At 45.5% G+C, this 25623-nt stretch overlaps 1 protein-coding gene across 8 annotated transcripts in view; it reads right to left on the bottom strand.

Annotated features, from left to right (window-relative positions):
• Positions 1 to 25623, bottom strand: part of ppfia4 (PTPRF interacting protein alpha 4) — a 682729-nt gene that overhangs the window by 145628 nt on the left and 511478 nt on the right. For all 8 annotated transcript variants that reach the window (XM_073030364.1, XM_073030363.1, XM_073030366.1 and 5 more), the window contains one exon: positions 21773 to 21847. In XM_073030364.1, the coding sequence (XP_072886465.1) occupies positions 21773 to 21847 (75 nt within the window). The remainder of the gene's footprint in view (positions 1 to 21772; positions 21848 to 25623) is intronic.

The raw sequence follows: 25623 nt of genomic DNA, 5'->3' as shown, positions 1-25623 counted from the left end.
CATATAATTCTCCGTAACTTCCGCCACTTCCAACGGAATCCCACTACCAAGCACACCTTTCCCTCCCCCACTCTTTCTGCTTTTCACAGGGATCGCTCCCTACGCGACTCCCTTGTCCATTCATTCCCCCCCCCCGCCATCCCTTCCCACCAATCTCCCTCCTGGCACTTATCCTTGTAAGCAGAACAAGTGCTACACCTGCCCTTACACTTCCTCCCTCACCACCATTCAGGGCCCCAGACAGTCCTTCCAGGTGAGGCGACACTTCACCTGTGAGTCGGCTGATGTGGTATACTGCGTCCGGTGCTCCCGGTGTGGCCATTTATATATTGGTGAGACCTGATGCAGACTGGGTGACCGTTTCACTGAACACCTACGCACTGTCCGCCAGAGAAAGGAGTATCTCCCAGTGGCCACACATTTTAATTTCACATTCCATTCCCAATCTGATATGTCTATCCATGGCCTCATCTACTGTCAAGATGAAGCCACACTCAGGTTGGAGGAACAACACCTTATATACCGGCTGGGTAGCCTCCAACTTGATGGCATGAACATTGACTTCCCTAACTTCCATTAATGCCCCTCCTCCCTTTCTTACCCCATCCCTTATTTATTTATTTATTCCCACCCTTTTTTTTTCTTCTCTCTCTGCCCATCACTCTACCTGTTCTCCATCTCCCTCTGGTGTTTCCCACCCCCTTCTTTCTCCCTAGGCCTCCCGTCCCATGATCCTTTCCTTTCTCCAGCTCTGTATCCCTTTTGCCAATCAACTTTCCAGCTCTTAGCTTTACTCCTCCCCCTCCTGTCTTCTTCTATCATTTTGGATTTCCCCCTCCCCTTTCAAATCTCTTACAATCTTTTCTTTCAGATAGTCCTGACGAAGGGTCTCGGCCTGATACGTCAACTGTACTTCTTCCTATAGATGCTGCCTGGCCTGCTGCATTCCACCAGCTTTTTGTGTGTGTTGCTTGAATTTCCAGCATCTGCAGGTTTCCTCATGTTTGTGACATAAGGTGAGACTTTATAAAGGACTGGTGAGACCTCTCTTGTCAAGTCAAGTCAAGGCTCATCATGAGACACATCAAGACCCTGCAACCCCTCTCACTGGACCCCCTGCAGTTCGCATATTGTCCAAACCCCTCAACAGCCAACACCATTGCCACCACCCTCCACCTGGCCCTCACCCACCTGGACAAAAAAGACACGTATGTTCAATTGCTGTTCATAGACTTCAGTACAACATTCAACACAATCATTCCTCAGCACATGATTGGAAAGCTGAAACTGCTGGGCTTGAATACCTCCCTCTGCAACTGGATCCTAGACTTCCTGACTGGGACACCTCAGTCAGTCCGGATCGGGAGCAGCATCTCCAACACCATCACACTGAGCACGGGGACCCCCCAGGGCTCTGTGTGCAGACAACTGCTGTTCACTCTGCTGACCCACGACTGTCTAGCAATACACAGCTCGAACCACATCATCAAATTCGCCGATGACACGTCCATGGTGGGTCTCATCAGCAAGAACGACGAGTCAGTATACAGAGAGAAGGTACAGCAGCTAACGGACTGGTGCAGAGCCAACAACCTGTCTCTTAATGTGAACAAAAGAGATGGTTGTTGACTTCAGGAGAGCACGGAGTGACCACTCTCTGCTGAACACTGACGGCTCCTCCGTTGAGATTGTTAAGAGCGCCAAATTTCTTGGTGTTCACCTGCCGGACAATCTCACCTGGTCCCTCAACACCAGCTCCATAGCCAAGAAAGCCCAGCAGCGTCTCTACTTTCTGCGAAGGCTGAGAAAAGTCCATCTCCCAGCCCCCATCCTCACCACATTCTACAGGGGTTGTATTGAGAGCATCCTGAGCAGCTGCAATACTGTCTGGTTCGGAAATTGCACCATCTTGGATCGCAAGACTCTACAGCGGATAGTGAGGTCAGCTGAGAAGATTATTGGGGTCTCTCTTCCCGCCATCACGGACATTTACACTACACGCTGCATCCGCAAAGCAAACAGCATTATGAATGACCCCACACACCCCTCATACAAATTCTTCTCCCTCCTGCCATCTGGCAAAAGGTACTGAAGCATTCAGGCTCTCACGACCAGACTATGTAACAGTTTCTTCCCCCAAGCCATCAGACTCCTCAATACCCAGAGTCTAGACTGACATCTACATCATTTATTATTATATTGAAATTTGTCCTCTACTGTGCCTATTGTTTTGTTTATTATTAATTAATTAATTATTGTACTGCCCTTTTGTTTTGTGCACTTTATGTAGTCCTGTGTAGGTCTGTAGTCTAGTGTAGTTTTGTGTTGTTTCATGTAGCACCATGGTCCTGGAGGAACATTGTTTCGTTTTTACTGTGTACTGTACCAGCAGTTTATGGTTGAAATGACAATAAAAAGTGATTTGAGTTGACTTGACTTGAATTCAACAGAATGAGGGATGACATCATTGAAAGTTATTGAGTGGTGAAACGCCTTGATAGAGTGGATGTTGCCGAAGGTGGGAGAGTCTAAGTCCAGAAGACACAGTCTCAGAATAGAGGGTTTTCCTTTTAGAATGGAGGTGAGAAGGAATTTTTTTAGTCAGAGTATGGTGAATCTGTGGAATTCTTTGCCACAGGCAGCTGTGGAAGCCAAGTATTCATGTATATTTAAGGCAGAGGTTGATAGATTCTTAATTGGTCAGAGCATGAAGGGATACGGGGAGAAGGCTTGAGATTGGGGCTGAGAGGAAAATTGGATCAGCCATGATGAAATGATGGCACAGACTTGATGGGCCAAATAGCCTAATTCTGCTGCTATATCTTGTGGTCTATTATGCTTACAGATCCTGTTCAGTATGTGCACAGACAGAACTGAAGAATTGGCCTGCAATTAATGCTCACATAGAATCGATCAGATTGTTTGCTGCTGACTTCATCATGTCACTCTGGTACTGTGAAACTGATCTCATGACAACATCTAAAGCATTCATAAACATTTGATTCATTGGCAGCAATATATAGACTACTAGCAGTGGTGGCATCTCCATAATGATGACATGTTAACAGTTGATAAATATTAATTTTTATGATCGATTGATTTAAGGGCCTCAGTCCATTTATGCTAAGACACTAATTCACGGCTTTGTCAACTCTAATTGAACCCTAAGGAACTGAAGTCTTCAAAATTTTGTTGCTCACACATAGTGTACTTTGCATCCAAATGTCCTTCACTCACCTGATCTGTCTTCACCAGTAGCTCAGTTGATAGTATTCTTGATAGAATGAGGCTGCTGGTCCAAGTCTGTTCCAGAGACTTGAGAACATATACTACAAGTGATGATCAAGTACATACTTGGGGAATGTTGTATTATTGGAGGTAACATATTTTGGATATGACATTAAACAAAGGTATTAATCCAAAATGAACCCAGTCAATTCTATTCTCTGAAGTATTTCTAGAGTATTATTTTTTTTACACCTTGAGCATTCATTCTTATTGCAAAATGGCAGTAACCCTTGTGCCTTAAGGAAATCAATTCCATTTAATGGCAACTCACTGAGAGAAAAGGAATTCCTTGTCATGCCGATAAAAAGCGCTCAAGTAACTTGGTTTTTGATGACAGGAGAATGGTTTGACAAGGGCAATGTTGCAGAAGTGGGCTTTCAAAAGCAGTTTGTCATAATGTTGAAGTCCATAGCACAAGCATGCCACTAGATACATGGATTGGGATATGTCCTTCCCTTTAAACTGAGGTCCTCCAATTCTTCACCCTCCCATCATGGGGATAATTTCTTTTCATTCATCTTGTCAAAATTATTTGTAATATGTATACCCGTACCAAATCACTTCTTATCTGCTAAGAATAATTAGCTTCTCCACACCCTCAAAACCATACAACAAACTCTTTTCTGCACCTATTCTAGTTCTTTCACGTCTTTCAAGATGCAGTGAAAATAAATGGATGCAATATTCCAGCTGTGAAACAGTGTTCATAGAGGTGCAACAATGTATATAGAAAGGCATGATACTGTGCAGCACCAGCAACAGGGGTTTAATTCCCACCAGTGTTTGTATATTCTACCTGTAACATTGTGTGTTTCTTTGGGTGATCCAGCTTCCTCCCACGTTCCAAAGATACGCGGGTCAGTAAGTTGTGGGCATGCTATGTAGGCACCAGAAGCATGGTGATACTTGTGGGCTAACCCCAGCACATCCTCGGAATATGCTGGCCCGAGGCACATCTCACGGTATGATTTGATATACATGTAGCCTGAGGGTTACATACATGTGACAAATAAAGCTAATCTTCATTCGTTAACAAAATCTTTCTATTTTACACTCTGGCTATATCTAACTTCTATCCTCTCATGAACACTTCCTTACCCTGTCCTACCATGTCAATATATGTGGTCTTGTGGCGACCCACTTCCTAGCGCACTGGAACCGGCTCACAAATAGCCAGCGCGCCGGCATAAAGGCCAATCCCAAAAGGGCGCCAAGTCTGCTTCACCAGCAAGGGGAAAAGCCCGCACGCGGGACAGGACTGTGAATACGTGCCCCCTACAGCATCTGCGCCCGGGGAGGGCGGGATCAGGAAAGCTTTAAAGCAAGGCCACGAAGTTCGAATAAAATCTCTTTTGTAACCGCAGTTCATCGACTACGTGTCGTTATTTCAGCGCTGCATGTAGCACACCGCTACAATTGGTGACCCCGACGGCCCAAATGATATTTGGGCCGAAGATGAACGACGCCGTATCTGTTCATGCAGTTTCGTTGAAACTGCCAAGCTTCTGGACGCTGCGACCTCACCTATGGTTCCAGCAAGCAGAAGCCCAATTCCACATTCGGCAGATAACCTCGGAGGACACACGTTACTACTACGTGGTGAGCTCCCTCGACCAGGGCACAGCGGCCCAGGTTGAGGAGTTCATACAGTCTCCCCCAGCGGATGGCAAATACACGGAATTCAAAGCCCTGCTCATAAGGACTTTCGAACTCTCACGGCGCGAGCGAGCTGCCCGCTTACTGCATCTGGATGGTTTGGGAGACAGACCGCCATCGGCTTTAATGAATGAGATGTTGTCTTTGGCCGGCGGACACACACCCTGCCTCATGTTTGAGCAGGCATTCCTGGAGCAGCTGCCCGAGGACATACGCCTGCTGCTGTCCGACGCGGATTTCAGCGACCCCCGGAAGATGGCAGCCCGGGCGGACTTGCTGTAGAAAGCCAAAAAGGAGAGTGGGGCGTCCATCGCACAGATCACCAGGCCACGCTCCCAGCAGCAGACCAGACCAGGACCGGCAGCAGAGCCCGCTAGCCCCAGAGGCAGGGGTGAGGAGACCAACGAACAATGGTGTTTCTACCACCAGCAGTGGGGCGCAGAAGCCCGTCGCTGTAGCCCGCCCTGCAAGTTCCCGGGAAACGCCAGGGCCAGCCGCCCCTGATGGCTACAGCGGCTGGCCATCGGGATAGCCTCCTGTATGTCTGGGACAAGCAGTCGGGACGCCGCTTTTTGGTCGACACCGGAGCCGAGATCAGTGTCTTACCTCCGACGAGTTACGACACCTGCAACAGGGCACCGGGTCCCCCCCTGAGGGCTGCGAACGGCAGCACAGTAAGGACCTAGGGCACCCGTACGGTGCAGCTGCAGTTCGGCTCCAGCCAGTTCACATGGGACTTCACACTGGTCGCCTTAGCCCAACCGCTCCTGGGCGCGTATTTTTTGCTGTCTCACAGCCTACTGGTCGACCTGCTGAGGCAGAGGCTGGTCCACGCCGAGACCTTTCAAACGTTCTCCCTGGGTGAAGCCCAGTTGCCAGCCCCACACCTAGAGTCCATCACGCTGTCCGACAACGACTTCACCAGAGTCCTGGCGGATTTCCCATCGGTTCTGGCACCGCAGTTCAAGGCAGCCATGCCCAGACACGGCGTACAGCACCACATCCTGACCCAGGGACCACCCCTCCACGCCCGTGCTCGAAGGCTTCCCCCGGACAAGCTCCGACTGGCGAAGGAGGAGTTCAAGGGGATGGAGGAATTGGGGATCATACGGCGGTCCGACAGCCCCTGGGCCTCCCCCCTGCACATGGTGCCCAAAGCATCAGGGGGCTGGAGACCATGCGGCGACTACCGCAGGCTGAACGAGGCTACAACACCGGACCGCTACCCTGTGCCACACATTCAGGACTTTGCAGCAAACCTGCATGGCGCATGGATCTTCTCCAAGGTAGACCTCGTCCGGGGATACCATCAAATCCCGATGCATCCTGACGACGTCCCCAAAACGGCTCTCATCACCCCGTTCGGCCTGTTCGAGTTCCTCCGCATGCCGTTCGGCCTGAAGAATGCCGCACAGACGTTTCAGCGGTTAGTGGACGCGGTGGGACGCGACCTGGACTTCGCTTTCATCTATTTGGATGACATCCTCATAGCCAGCAGCAGTCGTCAGGAGCATCTGTCCCATCTCCGTCAACTCTACGCCCGACTGAGTGAATACGGCCTGACAATCAACCCGGCCAAATGCCAGTTCGGGCTCAACACCATCGACTTCCTGGGCTACAGGATAACTACAGACGGGGCAACCCCTCTGCCCGCTAAGGTAGACGCAGTCTGCCATTTCCCCCGTCTCACCACAATCAAAGGCCTTCAGGAATTCGTGGGTATGGTAAATTTCTACCACCACTTCCTCCCTTCAGCTGCCCGAATCATGATGCCCTGATGTCGGGTCCGAGCAAGGACGTTACCTGGGACGAGGAGTCTGCCGCCGCTTTCATTAAAACGAAAGAAGCCTTGGCAAACGCCGCGATGCTAGTGCACCCCAGAATGGACGTCCCTACCGCCCTCACAGTGGACGCATCTAAAACGGCAGTCGGTGGGGTGCTGGAGCAACTCATCGAGGGTCGCTGGCAACCCCTGGCGTTTTTCAGCAAACACCTGCGACCACCTGAGCTCAAATACAGTGCTTTCGACCGGGAACTGTTGGTGCTATACCTGGTGATCCGGCATTTCAGGTACTTCTTAGAAGGTAGGCCCTTCACCGCGTTCACGGACCACAAACCGCTTACCTTTACATTCACGAAGGTGTCTGATCCCTGGTCGTCCTGCCAGCAGCGCCATCTGTCCTACATCTCTGAATACACGACGGATGTCCGGCACGTCTCGGGTAAGGACAATGTCGTGGCGGACGCACTGTCTCGCCCTACCATTCATGCCCTTTCCCAAGGGGTAGACTTTGAGGCGCTGGTTGAGGCGCAGCAGGCAGATGAGGAGATCCCTAGTTACAGAACTGCAGTCTCTGGTTTGCAGCTCCAGGACCTCCCCGTAGGCCCAGGTGAGAGGACCCTGCTCTGTGATGTCACCACCGGCCAACCCCGTCCCGTCGTCCCGGCAGCCTGGCGGCGGCGCGTTTTCAACTCCATTCATAACTTAGCGCACCCCTCCATCAGGACAACTGTCCAGATGGTCTCCAACAGGTTCGTTTGGCACGGACTCCGCAAGCAGGTCAGTGAATGGGCCAGAACGTGCATGCACTGCCAGACAACCAAGGTACAGCGGCACACCAAAGCTCTGCCGCAGAAGTTCCACCCCACCCACCGGCGTTTCGACCACATTCATGTGGATATTGTGGGCCCCCTGCCAGTGTTGCCCGGAGCGCGGCACCTCCTCACTATCGTGGACCGGTTCACCAGATGGCCAGAGGCGATCCTGCTCACCGACACCACCTCCAAATCTTGCGCCCGGGCACTGATCTCTACCTGGGTATCTCGCTTTGGTGTACCGGCCCACATTACCTCCGACAGAGGCGCCCAGTTCACCTCCAGCCTGTGGTCAGCTGTGGCCAGCCTTTTGGGGACACAGCTGCATCACACCACTGCCTACCACCCACAGTCGAACGGACTAGTGGAGCGTTTCCACCGTCACCTAAAGTCGGCTCTCATGGCCCGCCTGAGAGGACCTAACTGGGTGGACGAGCTTCCCTGGGTCCTGCTCGGAATCCGCACGGCGCCCAAAGACGATCTGCACGCCTCGTCGGCCGAGTTGCTGTACGGCGCACCCCTGGTCGTCCCAGGGGAGTTCATACCAGCCCCAAGGGGGCACGAGGAAGAACCCGCAGCAGTCCTGGGCAGACTTCGCGAGAGGCTCGGTGACCTGGCCCCCATACCCACTTCGTAGCATGGGCAGAACCCAACCTGCGTACCCAAAGACCTGCAGAACTGTAAGTTTGTGTTTGTACGACGGGGCGGGCATCGGCCGCCACTGCAACGGCCCTACGAGGGGCCGTTTACGGTGCTCAGAAACAACGGGTCCACATTCGTGCTGGATGTTGGGGGGAGAGAGGAGGTTTTCACAGTGGACCGACTCAAACTGGCCCATGTGGACCTGGCACAACCGGTCGAGTTTCCGGCACTGCGGCGCAGAGGCAGACCTCCCAAACAGGGTCCGGCCCAGACTGTGGACATTGGGGGGTGTATCGCCGGTTCTGGGGGGGGGGGGGGGGGGGTTATGTGGCGATCCACTTCCCAGCGCACTCGAGCCGGCTCACAAATATCCAGCGCGGCGGCATAAAGGCCAGTCCCAAAAGGGCACCAAGTCTGCTTCACCAGCAAGGCGAAAAGCCTGCGCGCGGGACAGGACTGTGAATACGTGCCCCCTACAGCATCTGCGCCCGGGGAGGGCGGGAACAGGAAGGCTTTAAAGCGAGGCCGCGAAATTCGAATAAAATCTCTTTTGTAACCGCAGTTCATCGACTACGTGTCGTTATTTCAGCGCTGCGTGTAGCACACCGCTACAGTCTTCTACTTTCTGACTCTATTCTTTTATGTCCTTCAGATAAGCTGGTTGTTAAGTTAATAGGCAACTGCAAGTTGTCTCTGTTGTACATGGCAGATGAGAGCATCATATGTGAGGAAAGTGGTGACAGGTAAATGAATCAGGAATGGAACTGATGGGATTGCTCTGAGAAACATTAGAAAGTTGCTATATTGAAAGGCACAACCTTCATTTAATAAAAACATACTGGCTTTCCTTCAGTAATCCTGAATTTGACTATCAATATCATTTTCAGCAAGAATTCAGATTACTCAATAGAATAACAGCCACGTAGTTGTTGAATTTATCCTCAGTTGAGCTGGGGAAAGAACATGGAAAAGTTCCTGCTGCTGCCTGTATGTTTGCCCCGTGACTATGTGGGTGTACTCCGGGTGCTCTGCTTTCCTCCCACAGTCCAAGACATCCCAGTCAGTAGGTTAATTGGTCATTGTATATCGTCCCGTGATTACTATAGGATTAAATTGGTGGATTTCTGTGCAGCTCGGCTCGAAGGAAGGATGTTGAATACCAATAAATAAATAAATAAAAGCAAGAACAATGTGGCGGAGGCAGAGTACAAACACTGGCATGGGTCTCCTGATAAAAATTTCTTTCTCTGTCTTGTAAGACTTTATGTAATCTTATGATTCCATTAATAATAGTCTCAAAGCAGCAGTTATTATTAGATTGCCAACGCATAATTATTTGGGACATAAGCCTAGCCTGAGTAGCCAGCAGCTTCAGCTAAAGATACAGGCTGTACAATGTTCTAAACTTCATTTATGTCTTCAAAAATACATTGGGATTCAATAATCTGTGAAGATGTGCGGGTGAATTTTGTTCTTGACAGCTCACTCTCTGATTAGTCATATAGGCTGCTTTTCAAGGTTATACTGGCCATTAGAATTCCTGCAGGTGATAAACTGAATTGGAGGATTGCCTGTGAATATAAAAACCAAAGGAAAGGATATAAAAAACCTAACACCCTGCCAGCATATCACCGTTGAATGCTAATTCAAGCATTTTGCATAACTTGGGAAGATAAAATTTTATTACAATATAAATGCATATATTTTAGTTTGAGTTGAAACATAATATTCAGGCTTTAGCATTAGATGTTTTCATATCACACAGTGTGGAGCTGGCTACTAAATCTTCACTAACGTGGTGAAATGATTCTGGTTGTGCACCAGTACAAACCATATTGCACAATTTAGGAGTGAAGGGAGTTTATTCAGGATTAGACAAATGTTCAGAACCAATCCTGAAGAGACAGAGAGAGAAAGAGAAGGAGGGAGTCAAATCCTCCTGTAGTCTCAAACTGCAACTGCTGCTAGGCTGACCATAAAGTTTCAATATGATACATCAGCATTGTTCCAAGCTGGTCCTCAGCTCTTCCTTGAAATTAAACCTCCACCAGTACCCTGTTGCTTGTGAATGAAGAGTCAGTGAATGATTGTTCTCCTTGAGAAGAAAGCAATGTAAACCTTTAAATATAGCTCATACCCACATTCAAAATAGCAGGCTCAAATCTGCAGCTGCACTGCAGCCTTATGTAGCTGCAATGAATGTGGCCAGAACAGTATTAATCCCTCCACTTCTTTTTGACCAAAGCTATCACTCATTGATAGAAAAAGACAATGTCCAGCCTAGAACATAAGATAAGAAAACAGGAATAAGTCAAATGACTCCTCAGATTTGCCCCACCTTTCAGTAGGATCTGATCTGATGCTGCCCGAAACTCCTCTTTCCTACTATCCCCAGTAGTCTTAACATTTTTGCTGCCCAGGTATCACTCTCTGCCTTCATTAAGTTCAATGACTTCATCACAACTATTCAGATCTCAGCTCCACCTGAAATGGGCAATCTCTGATACTGGAACAGCACCCTGAAATTCTGAAGATTCAGGATTGTTTAATGTCATTTCTAGTACCCAAGTGTAAAGAAGAACAAACTAATTGTTAGTCCAGATCCAAATGCAGCACAAAAAACACCAATAAGATAAAGAACACAAAATTAATAAAACAATAAATATATATGTTGCTTATATACATAGATTGATTGTATGTCCATAAAGAGATGCTAGGCACAGAAAGTGACTCTGAGCAGAAATGATAAAGCTGTGGTGGTGGGGGGTGTGGAGGGGTGGGTCAGTGGGTGAAAGTGTAGATCAGCTTTACTGCTTGGGGAAAGTAACTGTTTTTGTGTCTGGAGTTCCTGGCATGGATGCTACTACATAACCTCCTCCCTGAGTGGGTAGGATTCTTCATGATATTACTGGCCCTTTTCTGACACCTTTCTGTATATATGCTCTTGATGGCAGGTAGGCTGCCGGTGATGGGTTTGGGCAGTTTTGACTACCCGTGGTAGACTCTTCCTGTCGACCACAGTACAGTTTTCATACAATGAGGTGATGCAGCACGTTACGATTCACTCTACTGTGCATAGCTGAGCAAAGTCCAGCTCTCTTCATCCTCCTCAGAAAGTAGAGGCATTGGTGAGCTTTCCTGATTGTGTAGGATGTGTTCTGGGACCATGAAAATTGTGCAAGATGTGCTCTCCCATAAGTTTGAAACTGTTTTTGAGAGGAAACATCTTCTCAGCACCTAAGCTGTCAAACCGATTCAGAATATTATAGTTTCATATGATCAGTTCTTATTCTTCTAAATCCCAATTGACTACGGACCCAACTGACTTAACATTTCCTTGGAAGTCAACACTTTAATCTCAGGAATCAATCTTTTGATTTTTTTTCTGGAATGCCTCAAATACAGAACACAAGTTTGTGGAGAAATAACTTACAGGAAACAGTTTGTGCAGCCAACATTGAAAAATATCTTGCAGTTCATTAGCCCTTCTGGCCTAGATGGCGCTGAACTGTAATATCAGTCCAGGGCATGGCTCAGACTTTGCTGATCTTTAGGTTTATAGGGATAGTGGGGGGGGGGGGGGGGGAGTGTGGGAATTTAGGAAACAGGTTAGGGTTCAGGGACAGGGTTGAGGGGAGTTAGAGGTAAGAGGGAGGGGGTAAATGAAGATTCAGAGGAGGAGCTGGAGTCCAAGTTGGAACACTCTGCAGTAGAAAGCCAGTGATCCCCATGGTCAGTGACTGAGATTGCTGAGCCCCATCGGTGAGGGCTGATGAGCCCTCAGGTTGGTGAGTCCCTCGAAGCCAGCGAGACCCTGATAAAAAAGGTCCACGCAGGCAGGAGGCACAAGCACTGGACAACAAACATTTTGCTTCCTGAATATCTTTAGGTGTATCTTAAGAATCTTGAGCTACTGATCATGAAGATCAACATTAAATTTCCCTATCACACACCATTTTTTAAAAATCACTTATGTTTACTATTTCAATTCATAATTCAAGCCAATTAAACTGTTGCCTACAACGTAAGCTGGGAAGTTTCCTATCTTGTTCAGGCATGCTTGGGCATGCTTAGGTGGCGCGGCTGCTGCATGGCAGGACAGGGTTTAGTAATAATTATTGGGTTCAGGACTGTAAGGATGGAATTTGCTATCACCAGGCACAAAAAATTTCTATGAAGGATTTTGCTATTTGAGACAGATGTTTCCCAGAATAACTGATGCCAAGATTACGGAAAGCATTTTTGTTGGTCCACAAAACAAACAGGTCATCAATGACAGGCAATTTGAAGAATTTCTAGTGGGACCAGAGAAAATCACATGGAAGGCATTCAAGGAAGTTGTTGGGATTTTTCTCGGCACCTACAGAGCACCAAACTACATGCAGCTGTTTGAAAGCATGCTTCAAGCATATAAAACCATGAAATGCAACATATCACTAAAGATTCACTTTCTGCATTCCCATTTAGACTTCTTCCCTGCAAATCTTGGTGCTGTTAGTGATGAGCATGGTGAAAGGGTTCACCAGGACATTGCAGTCATGAAGAAAAGTTACCAGGGCAACTGAAATCCATCAATGCTGGTGAATTATTGTTGGACACTTAAGTGAGAAGCCTCAGACACTGAGTACAAATGAAAATCATTAACAAAATATTTTTAACTTAGTTGAACTATTGCAAAGCATCAGCACCATTATGCAATTAAACACATTACAGTATATTGAATAAAAGTTAATTTGTAGTTTCTCCAAATTCCTACGTGATACAAGTAGTCTGAAATTATATTTGTGTTCATCTTCAAGCAGTCTATCATAAACAAAAAAAATCTGAGGAAGCAACAATTTTGAAAAAAATTGTTGTCCAGTGAAACAGTAACTCCCCAGATCAGCAAATCTCAGAGTCAGAGGTTCATGCGAGCCTGGAGTTTGAAGCCCAAAGTTCAAAGCCTCGTGATTGGCAAGCCCTGGGGTCGAAACCCAAAGGTTGTAGATCAAAGTTGAGGCCTGATGGTTGAAGCCCCTGGGGCAATGTGTCCAAAAGTCAAAGGCTCTCTCTCTGTGAGTGGGTGGAGGGACTTGATTTGCTGTTGTTTTGTTGTTGCTTGTGTTGATCTGCTGCTATGTTGACAGCAGAATGTGGGGCAACACTTGTGGGGCTGCCCCCAACATAACTTTAGGTTGCGTTGGTTAACGCAAACAACGCACTTCTCTGTATGTTTTCATTACATCTGATCACACTTGTGGACTGCCCCCAGCATAACCTTAGATTGTGTTGGTTGTTAGTGCAAACAATGTATTTCCTTCTCTGTTTAGGTTACATCTGATACATAAATGAATGAGATTCAGTTCTCTTGACGAATTGTAATGAAGTCCATTCGTCACAGTGTCAACAGCAAAAACTGAACACAAAAGCTGTGCACTTCCTGTTCCAATGACTGTTTGCCAAACACTCTTACCAAAATATACCAGGCAATGCAATTTTTAACTTATTTCAATTGACAAAATTGAAGCATCCATACAAATACATTTCTGGCTGCCTTTAGAAGCAGCATTAGCCGGCGTCATATTGTTACTTTTTGGAGTATAAGGCATCAAAGACTTTGTTTCAAAAATATAGCTAGGAATTATTTTTGTTCTGTATGTCCCACCATCGGGCAGGTGTGTATTGGCATCGTCATTTTGCTGTTACTTGTTTCACGTCGGACACTTGGAACAAAACCAATTAATTAGCCTACTTGAATCTGTAAGACTGACCTTTCTAAGATTCATGTTACACATCCATGTCCTGCATCTTGTCAGACTTTAGGCTTGTTACAAAAAGAGGGAAATTTGACAATCATCCCTATATCAATCAGAATGAGAAAGTCACCCAAACAAAACGAAAACATTACTTTGCAATACCAGAAATGTGTTCTTTATTCAGCATGACATTATAAGTGAGGTCCAAGCAAGTCATGTTGCTCTTGGAAATCATATTTTCAACCTCTCTGATGATATTAGCGTGAAACCAAATGGAAAGATTATTCCCCAACACTGATATCTTGTAAACTGCAAATTATTGCCCTAACATTAGTGCAGAATAAACATTATACCATGACTAAACTGGCTATTTCTTTAAAAAGCTCTGGACTCCGGATACTGACACACGCTTAAAAGATTTGAAACCTTCATCTCATGTTTAGCCACAGTGGTTAAGAATAATTCTTTACCTGTGCTTGTCAGAAGTATCTGTTAAACTTCGGCAAGAAGCAATTTCTGACTACTGTAATGCATTGAGTTATCTTCAGGTTTTGGTATCAAATTCTGAATCAAGATGCCAATCTCATGCTTCAGGTCAGATTGAAATATAAGCTGACAATGTAATGATATGCTGATCAACAATCCTTGGTTATGATCATCTGAAACTGAAGATGAAATCCTAATCTTGCTTCATCAGAGACAAGCAAACTATCATTATCATTTAATCTTGAACCATGAAGTGAGATTAATGTCAGAATGTCCATTGTTACTGTTTAGTGACAAAGACAAGCTATCAAAAAGAATTCATCGCTCTTCAAGCACCTCAAAAACAACAGACAGTTACTATTCACTTCAAGAGGAGAAAGACCACATTCATTAGTTCAGTGAGGAAGGTTGCAATTATTGAGACTACCATAAAGTATCCAGGGATCAAAAATCATAGACAAATATGATGTGTAATGAAAATTTACAAAGCCCAAGCTAAGCAGCAATTACAGATTACTACACCTCATTGCACTTGGTCCCTGTGCAGCTATTTAGATACTATAACATCCTAATCCCAGCTGAAATCTATTCAAGACCTTCAAAAGGCAATGCCTCAAAAAGGCGGCATCCATCATGAAGTTCCCCCATCACCCTCTTCTCATGTGAACCTGAAGACACACTTTTAAAGTAAATTCAGTTGAAGGTAAATTTATTATCAAAGTATATATATGTCACCATATAAAACTCTGAGATTCATTTTCTTGCAGGCATACACAGTAAATCCAAGAAGCACAATAGAATCAATGAAAGACCACACCCAAAAGGATGGACGAACAACCAATGTGCAAAAAGCAACACAAATACAAAAGAAAAAATAATAAATAAATAAGCAGTAAATATCCAGAACATAATATGAAGAGTCCTTGAAAGTGAGTCCATAGTTTGTGGGAACAGTTCAATGATGGGATGAATGAAGTTGAGTGAAGCCAACCCTTCTGATTCAAGTGCCTGATAACTGAGTGGTAATAACTATTCCTGAACCTGATGGTGTGAGTTCTGAATCTCTCATACCTTCTTCCTGATGATAGCAATGAGATGAGAGTATGGCCCAGATGGACGGGTCCTTGGTGATGGATGCTGCTTTCCTGTGACAATGCTCCATGTAGATGTGTTAAATGGTGGGAATTGTTTTACCCACGATGATCTGGGCTGTATCTATGACTTTTTGTAAGATTTTCCATTCAAGGAATTTGGGTGTTTCCATAGTAGGCTATGATACTCTCCTGAACCAGTAAATATACTCTTCACCACACATCTATAGAAGATTGTCAAAGTATTCAATGCCATGCCAAATCTTTGCAAATTTATAAGGAAGTAGAGGTGCTGCCATGCTTTCTTCAAAACAGCCTTTACATGCGGGGCCCAGGACAGATCTTCTGAGGAATTTAAAGTTGCTGAGTCAATATTCAGCTCCTTGCTAACATTGAGCGAGAAGTTGTTGTTGTGGCACCACTGAGCTGGATTCTGAATCTTCCTCCTTCTGCTGATTTGTCTCCACCTTCGATTAGGCCAATAACAGTGGTGTCAACAGCAAACTTAAATATGGTTATTAAATCTGTGCTTAGCCTTAGAGTCATAGGTATAAAGTGAGTAGAGCAGGGGGCGAAGCACGCAGACTTGTGGTGCATCTGTGCTGATAGAGATTGTGGAGGAGATGTTTTTGTCAATCCAAACTGACTGGGCTCTGCAGGTGAGGAAATTGAGGAACCAATTGCACAAGGAGGTATTGAGGGGAAGGTCTTGAAACTTACTGATTAGTTTTGAGGTGATGATAGCATTGAATGCTGAGCTGTAGTTAATAAAGAACATTGCGATGTACGCATCTTCACTGTCCAGGTGCCGCAGGGTTGAGTGAAGACCCGATGAAATGGCATCTACTGGGGACCTGTTGTGATGGTAGGCAAATCGGAGCAGATCCAAGTCATTTCTCAGGAGGGCATTGATATTGCTTCATCACCAACCTCTCAAAATGCTTCATCACAGTGGGTGTAAGTGCTGCTGGACAACAGTCATTGAAGCAGGTTACCATGTTCTTCTTAGGCATGCTTGAAGCAGCAGGGTACCTACAGCTGCCCAGCATCCTTCAGTGATTCAAGTTTGCTCTGAATTTGCCATTTCACATGAGATGGCTTTCTAGAGATTTTACCTGGACTTCTTATATCTTACTTGGTCACCAGATGTGAATGCCACTGATGTCATTCTTAGCAAATTGTATATTTCATGGTTCATCCAGGGCTTCTAGTTGGGAAAGACGGAATGATTTTGTGGGGACACACATGTCCATGACTGTTTTTATAAAGTCCATGACAACCGTGGGGTTTTCATTCAGATCCTCTGTTGAGTCCCTGAACATAGTCCAGTCCACCGAATTGAAACATTCCCATAGCTGCTTCTCTGCCTCCCGCAAACATCTTTTTGTCATACTTATCTCTGAAGCCCTGCTCTTTACCTCTGCCTGTGTATAGGCAGGAGAAGGACAGTTAAGTGAAATGTGGTCTAGGCATGGAATGGTCGGCATTTCTAACTGTAGTATAGCAGAGGTCAAGTGTGGTGGGACCTCTGGTATTGATAATTGAGCAGATATTTTGTCAAACAAGCCTGATTGAAGTCTACAACTATGATTTGAATTCCAACAGAGTAGGCTGTTTCCAGTTTGGTGATGGCAGCATTCAATAGCTCAAGGTGCAGAGGGACTTAGGAGTCCTTATGCAAGACTCCCAGAAGGTTAATTTACAGGTTGAGTCTGTGGTAAAGGCTGCAAATGCAATGTCGGCATTTATTTCAAGGGGAATAGAATATAAAAGCAAGGACATAATGCTGAACACTAGTCAGGTCACACTTGGAGTATTGTCAACAGTTTTCAACCCCATATCTCAGAAAGGATTTGTTGTCATTGGAGAGAGTCCAGAGGATGTTCACAAGGATGATTTCGGGAATGAAGGGGTTAACATATGAGGAGTGTTTAGCTGCTTTGGGACTGTACTCGCAGGAATTTAGAAGAATGCGGGGGGATCTCATTGAAACCTACCGAATGTTGAAAGGACCAGATAAGGTGGGTGTAGAGAGGATAACAATTACAGCACGGAAACAGGCCATCTCAGCCCTTCTAGTCTGCGCTAAATGTTTACTCTCACCTAGTCCCACTGGCCCGCACTCAGCCCATAACCCTCCATTCCTTTCCTGTCCATATACCTATCCAATTTTACTTTAAATGACAATACCAAACCTGCCTCTACCACTTCTACTGGAAGCTCATTCCACACAGCTACCACTCTCTGAGTAAAGAAATTCTCCCTCGTGTTACCCCTAAACTTTTGCCCTTTAACTCTTAACTCATGTCCCCTTGTTTGAATCTCCCCTACTCTCAATGGAAAAAGCCTATCCACGTCAACTCTATCTATCCCCCTCATAATTTTAAATACCTCTATCAAGTCCCCCCTCAACCTTCTACGCTCCAAAGAATAAAGACCTAACTTGTTCAACCTTTCCCTGTAACTTAGGTGCTGAAACCCAGGTAACATTCTAGTAAATCTTCTCTGTACTCTCTCTATCTTGTTGATATCTTTCCTATAATTGACGGGTCCGATGGTAGTGGGTTATCGTTGATATTTGCTTACAAAGTCAGTTTCAGATTTCCTTTAGACCACCTAGACAACACAAACACCTGCGTCAGGATGCTGTTCATTGACCACAGCTCAGGATTTAATACTATCATTCCCACAATCCTGATTGAGAAGTTGCAGAACCTGGGCCTCTGTTCCTCCCTCTGCAATTGGATCCTCGACTTCCTAACTGGAAGACCACAGTCTGTGTGGATTGGTGATAACATATCCTCCTTGCTGACAATCAATACTGGCACACCTCAGGGGTGTGTGCTTAGCCCACTCCTCTACTCTCTATATACACATGACTGTGTGGCTAGGCATAGCTCAAATACCATCTATAAATTTGCTGAGAATACAACCATTGTTGGTAGAATCTCAGGTGGTGACGAGAGGGCGTACAGGAGTGAGATAAGCCAGCTAGTGGAATGGTGCCGCAGCAACAATCTGGCACTCAACATCAGTAAGACGAGAGAGCTGATTGTGGACCTCAGGAAGGGTAAGACATAGAAAACCCACAACTCAATATAGGCCCTTCGGCCCACATTGCTGTACCAAACATGTACCTACCCCAGAAATTACCTAGGGTTACCCACAGCCCTCTACCTTAACCCTAATGCAAGCTCCATGTACCCATCCAGGAGTTTCCCAAACTACCACATCATATCTGCCTCCACCACCACCGCCAGCAGCCCATTCCACGCACCCACCTCCCTCTGTGTAAAAAAACCCAAAGGATGTTTCCTACAGTGGGGGTATCCAGAACTAGAGGGCATAGCCTCAAAATTGAGGGGCAACCTTTTAGAACAGAGGTAAGGAGGAAATTTTTTAGCCAAACAGTAGTGAATCTCTGGAATGCTCTGCCACAGAATGTGGTGGAGGCCAAGTCGGAGGGTATATTTAAGGTGGAAGTTGATAGTTTCCTGATCGGTAAGGGCATCAAAGGATATGGTGAGAAGGCAGTTGTATGGGGTTGAGTGGGACCCAGGATCAGCCACAATGGGCTAAATGGCCTGATTCTGTTCCTATGTCTTTCTTAAGTGCCTGATTAACGTTGGCTTCTTGTGGTATGTAAACTGCAATCAGGATCAGGGAGGAGAGTAAGTAAAATGGTTGGCATTTAATCATTAGATGTTCCAGGTTGGGGGAACAAGAATGCGACAAAACAGCTGCGCCTGAGCACCGCGAAGAGTTTATCATGAAACGGAAACCCATGCCTCTTGCCCTCTCTGATTCAGCAGCCTGGTCGATCCATGCATTGAGAACCCTTCAGGCCTCAGCAACGTATCTGGCATGTCCAGAGTGAGCTATGTCTTCCATGAGACATAGGAGACAGCAATTCCTCATTTCCCTCCAAAACAACAATCTTGCCCTTAGGTCCTTAATGTTGTTCTCCAGCAACTGTACATTTGCTAACAAGAAGGTGGGTAGAGGAACTTACATTCCTTGACATTTTAGTCTGGCTTGGCAACCTCCCCTCCTCTGTCTCTTCTGGCCATTGCAATTATCTTTGTCCCCTTAAAGGTGCCATACCATCCACCGAGTACTTCATGAAATCGCTAGTACATTGAGACTTTTCAAATGTTACTTAAAAGGAAATTGGAAGTTGCAGTGAGAGAAGTATATTTACAAGTTTTGTAAGCAGCCTGCAACATGTCGCTGTGGTTCACCAGTGCCATCTTGCTTCAGTCAACGTGTCAGGGACAGCTTCTCCCCCTCCACCATCAAATTTCTGAATTGACAATGAACCCATGAACACTTCCTTAGTACTTTTCCCTCTGTTTTTGCACGACCTGGTCAATTTAATGTTCTATTTTGTATATACTTTTACTGTAATTTATAGTTTTTATTACTACGTATTGCCATGAACTGCTGCTGCAAAACAACAAATATCCTGACATATGCCAGTGATGTTAAACCTAATTCTGATTCTGATATTGATTCTTAATGTTACTATAAATTAGAAAATAAGCAGTATTAGGGATGATGAACAGTTTTGCCGTGTATATCCTGTGCTTACATTTTGTTTGAAGTCAGGCTTAATTATAACTAAGGAGATGAGGACTCCTCTGAAGCTAGCAGGAACAGTCTGACTCAATTCAGCCAAGCAGAGAAATGCGTGATGCAAATAATTCAATGAAGGTTTGAATGATGAGCTAGCATCTATACAAGGAAGAGATTTCCCATAGCTGAAAGTTCAAAGCGAGGACCATAGTCTCAATGTACAGGATAAAACATTTAGAGTGAAAACAAAAAGAAAGGTCTTCAACCAGAGGGCAGTGAACAAGTGGACTAATCAACCATGGAGCATGTAGCAGCTAAGTCACAACACATGTAAGGAGGCAGATAGATTTCTAGATACAAATTGCATCAAAGGTATAGAAAGACTGAGTTAATATGGTACTGAGACGGATGTTCTGCTATGATCATATTGAATGGCAGAGCAGGCTTGAAGTTTTGAGTGAGTAATTTTGCTCTGAATTACCTGCACTTCTATTTCTCAACTTGTTCTAAACTAATACAAATGAAATTTCTCCTCCATACAATCAACTTGACTGGAGCATTGGATAGAATGAGGGATTCTCAATTTTCTGGATTGTCTTGAGTTTCCAAGAATCTAAAAGCAATTTCCTAAACACTGCAGAAAGTCGCTAAGAAGAATATTCATCAGGATATTAAAATAACTGTGCATTACTTTCTTTGCATGATTTCACTTTAGTTATTAAAAAATAAGGGATAAGTAACTTACCAATTGGTAGATTTGGAAAGAGGACGGTGTGATGAAATCATCAGGAATTTCAAACAAGCCATAAGAAATAATAGTTTAGCTTCAGAATCTTCATTTAATGCTCATGAAAACGTTCTACCTTGTTGTATGAAATGTAGCTAGGCTTAAATAATGCACTTAGGTAAAGGGAAAACTGATACCCTTTATATAAAAGGGTTATATAAAGTGTTATATAAAAAGTGCTTGGTATTAAACTTTAAGCCAAATAATGATATTATTGCTTATTCCTTAATTTGATCTGGATATCCTGACTTTAACTTAATTCCCTGTTCATGAAAATAATGCGTTTTTACTTCCTTGTTTACTGGTTGCTCAGCCTGTTAGATGGCAGATTCTTTTTACCTGACTCTCAACTTCAGAAGAAATTTCCACATTGCTGAGATGACTCAATATTTGTAGGAAGCTTGGTTTTTTAGTTAATGATGACTAGTCTTACACTTCTGCCAATGACAAAATCCAGGACAATGTGCTTAATAATTAGCATTCCACAGCAGGTGAATAAAGCCTGATAAAGTAGAATATTAATTGTGAATTCAGAACCATCAGATCAAGTCACTCAAACGGTTGTCAACCTACAACATAAGAGAATCTCTGTAAACTTAATATAATTTGCATTACATTGAGTTCTATTTGTACTTTTAAAGGGAAGAATTTAATCTATTAAGACATTACTGCATCAATTGAAAAAAACAAATGCATGGAAAGATATTCATAGTTAATACTCTGATTGTTGACTCCATTTGATTGAAATGAGAGGACATAAGAAGCAGATAAACCAGACAGTCAATCCTACCCTAACCAAACAATGCTGAACTCAAAGAGAGGATCTCAACAAATTTCAATAGTTTCATCAATATTCAAATGCAGAGTTGAACTCAAGTAAGTTTGTAACAAACAGGCTTGAAGGAATTTGTTCTTACCTCCTGGTTGGCTGAAGACAATTGCTCTTCCAGCGTTGATACCCTCTCCAGGGCAACTCGGAGTCGCTCACGAACCTTGTGGGATTAAGAATAGCAAATGTATTCAGGCATTTTGTGGTTCATCACCTCAGTTAAAATGAATAAAATTGGTGACTTGAAAAGTTATAATTAAAGCAAGAGCACAGAAGCAACAAATGTGTTAACAAATACCTCACACCAATACCCACCAATGGTAGTGATTTACCTAACTCACTTCAATGTTGTGAGGAGCAGTTAAGTAGAGTTTTAGTTAGAAAACATTCTTTGTACTCAGTCAATAACTTGCATAAATGTGGAACACCATTATCTAAAAATTATGGGACTTCTGAAAATCACAATGAATGACCATTTTCCATTAAGTACACATAGTAGAATACAGTAACTACTGCCACTCACAAACTTAGTTGGTGATTCCTCAATTGACTCCCAGACTCTGAATGAGTATACAACAGATACTTGACTTTATCATGCCAGAGAACAAAGACCATCATAGAACAGTACACTTAATACAAATCTAACTGTGAATCACAGCATGAGAAACTCTATTTCCAATGCTGTCACAAATTTTAACTTGAATTTGAGAACTAAACTTCCCGAGAATTTTATGTCAGGCTAAATCAAGAGTTAAAGGACTGAATAGTTATGCAATAGATTTCATGAATTTCAGCAGGATTAGGGAGATTAAATCCACTGGAAATGACTGCATTCAGGAAATAACTCTAAAACTGTTGACTCCTGCAATCAACCCAATCACATCAGTTGGAAACAGCAGTCTCCAAGGTTTGCTGCTCTGCCTGACATTTCTCAGATGCATGATGTCATCCATTATTCCCTATGGCAAACAAGGCACTACCACTTCAACCTGAAGCATAATAAACCTCAAGGGCTTCCAATTTATCAAAATGCAGTGATGAGCAACCACAGGAAGATCCTTCTGAAATATGCGTGCAAAAATTCTGCACAGCTACCAGGAGACCAAACACCAGAAGTAGTCTGCTCTCCCTTATATCTCAGCATCTGGAAGCAAATTTAGCAACCAGGCACCAGGGGTAAAGGGTTACTTCTTCAAATTGTTACTGAAGATCCCCACCCAAACAGATCTGGGAACAGATCAGCAAAGTCCATCATAAAGTTATATATGTCTCTGAGCAAGCATCAGCAGACTGATAAGAGACCAGAGACACTGTTCAAAGTACCCGAGTCAGGGTCACCAGAATGGTGGAAGTTGGCTTTATTTTGCTGATGAGGTCTGGGCCTGTAGCATGCATTTGATATAATCAGGAAAATGGGGATAGCAGAGGGAGAAGCAGTGATCTGATCCACTGAACGCAGCTCATGCAGCTGGCTGGGACCCCTGCAGCATGCTGAAGTTCACTCAACATTTATTAACCTGGGCATTCCTATCATAGACACCACCCACCTCTTCCCTCATTAATCTTCCCCTCCAAAAAAAGTTCCTTGGCATTAGTACATCAACATTTAGATTCAAATGCGATAAGATAAGAAAACTGGACATCAACCAAACACGGCAGAAAGTGGGGAAAAACATATAACAAATAACACTTCTGTGGGTTAAAACCATAACTTGTCATGGTCCAGTCCGAAATCCGCATTCCGGTTCACGGTCCGGTCCGCGGACAACGAACTCCGGGTCCTCCGGCTGTCCCTTGTTTCGGTTGGACTTAACCATAAGCACCTGATGCTCATCTTGGGGCTGGGATTATAAGTGGCCCTGGGATTGAGTGTGGTTGGGGGGTTGTCTTGTCAAGATTCCCTGGGAGCAAATGGCTGGTGGGAGGCTAGAACAGCCACTTGCCATCTTTAGGCTGTGTTGGAGAACCATTGCTTCTTGGAACCGTGCTGTCAGTAGTCGGAGCTGTCATTGCGGTATGGATTCGGCCATTTCCCGGGCCAGCTGGGTGGCCATCAGCCACTCCGAGCCAGGTAGGGATCCGGTTGTTTCTGTAGCCAGCTAAGGTTGCTGGCCGTAACTGTGACTCAGAACAACCCCGATGCAGAGATGGAACTGTCTGTCGTTCTTTGGTGTTTGTCTCTTCCTGTCCTTGCCCCATGGGGTAAGTCTGGCCGTTCTGCCGTTGCCCTGCGGGATGGTCTGTCTTGTCTTGTTCTCTCCTCTGTCAGGTAAGTCAGGCCATTCTGCTATTACCTGACAGATGGACCTGCCCCACCTTGGTGTGGAGAGAAAGTTGAGTTCCGGCTTGTTGAAGGATAAGTCCCGGCTCTATGTTGATGTACAGTTCCTAGTCTGCCTCCAAGCTCCAGCCTCTGAGTTATGCAAGCCTCGAGTCTCTAGACCCCAGCCTCAAGCCTCGAGCCTCTAGACCCCAGCCTTAAGCCTCGAGCCTCAAGACCCCAGCATCAAGCCTCGAGCCTCAAGACCCCAGCCTCAAGCCTCGAGCCTCAAGACCCCAGCCTCTAGACCCCAGCCTCGAGCCTCTAGACCCCAGCCTCAAGCCTCGAGCCTCAAGACCCCAGCCTCAAGCCTCAAGACCCCAGCCTCAAGCCTCGAGCCTGAAGACCCCAGCCTCAAGCCTCGAGCCTGTAGACCCCAGCCTCAAGCCTCGAGCCTGTAGACCCCAGCCTGAAGCCTCGAGCCTCAAGACCCCAGCCTCAAGCCTCGAGCCTCAAGACCCCAGCCTCGAGCCTCGAGCCTGTAGACCCCAGCCTCGAGCCTCGAGCCTGTAGACCCCAGCCTCGAGCCTCGAGCCTGTAGACCCCAGCCTCGAGCCTCGAGCCTCTAGACCCCAGCCTCGAGCCTCGAGCCTGTAGACCCCAGCCTCAAGCCTCAAGCCTCGAGCCTGTAGACCCCAGCCTCAAGCCTCGAGCCTGTAGACCCCAGCCTCAAGCCTCAAGCCTCAAGCCTCGAGCCTCAAGACCCCAGCCTCAAGCCTCGAGCCTGTAGACCCCAGCCTCAAGCCTCGAGCCTCAAGACCCCAGCCTCAAGCCAAGACCCAAGTTTTGGGTCCTTGTCCAGTTTTGGGCTCGGAGTCCACACCCAGGCTCCTTGTTCCCAGTCCCTCGTCCTGGTCCTGCTTCCCTAGCGTAGTCTGCGACCCGTCCCGTCCTGTTCCTAGTACTTCAGTGTCTGTGTCCTGCATCTTGGGTCCATTCCCAACGTCCCCCATTATGACATAACTGGAGCTTAAAAATCATTGAAAATATTCACGTTCATTATTCTTGCTTTCCACAGACTCCAATGGAAGTCAATCCCAAAGCTTTAGTAACTGTTCCTGTCTCTGTGAAAAAAACAAAGATCCTCCATGCAGGAAAATGTGAGGGCTCCACCAAAGACTTCTCCATCTATACCAGCGTAGGGCAAACTCATCCAGGAAAACAGGGGGTAATAACTTAATAGTAAGGGACATAATGATCAGTAGTAGGTGTCCTTCAGTCAGAACATCACATGGTCTTACTATCCGTCTCTTCTGAGTAGGAGTTGCCAATGACTACGCTGCAGGATGTTGGGGTGAGAACAACAAAGGCAGCTCATTTAATTCCTGCACTTACTCCATACAAGTAGCCATTTTTCACAAATGTAGTCGTACATGATTACAAATGCCTGCAACATAATACACTACAAAGTTCTTCCAATCATGCTAAGCTATGCAAAAAGCAGCTGAGGATGCCTGCCAATCGATTACACATTCCTTGGTGCACGCTCAGAAAGTATCCTGTTTGTCAGCAGTCCAAGATGTCACACCTGTGCCCAGCTGAGCAGCGCTTCGAGCATCCGACACCCTTTGATGAAAATTTGGCATTGACACCCCTGTCTCCACTGTCTATTCCTTCTT

The sequence above is a fragment of the Hemitrygon akajei genome, chromosome 27 (assembly GCF_048418815.1).
Source record: "Hemitrygon akajei chromosome 27, sHemAka1.3, whole genome shotgun sequence".
NCBI classification, from domain to species: domain Eukaryota; kingdom Metazoa; phylum Chordata; class Chondrichthyes; order Myliobatiformes; family Dasyatidae; genus Hemitrygon; species Hemitrygon akajei.
This window is presented reverse-complemented; position numbering and strand designations above follow the sequence as displayed.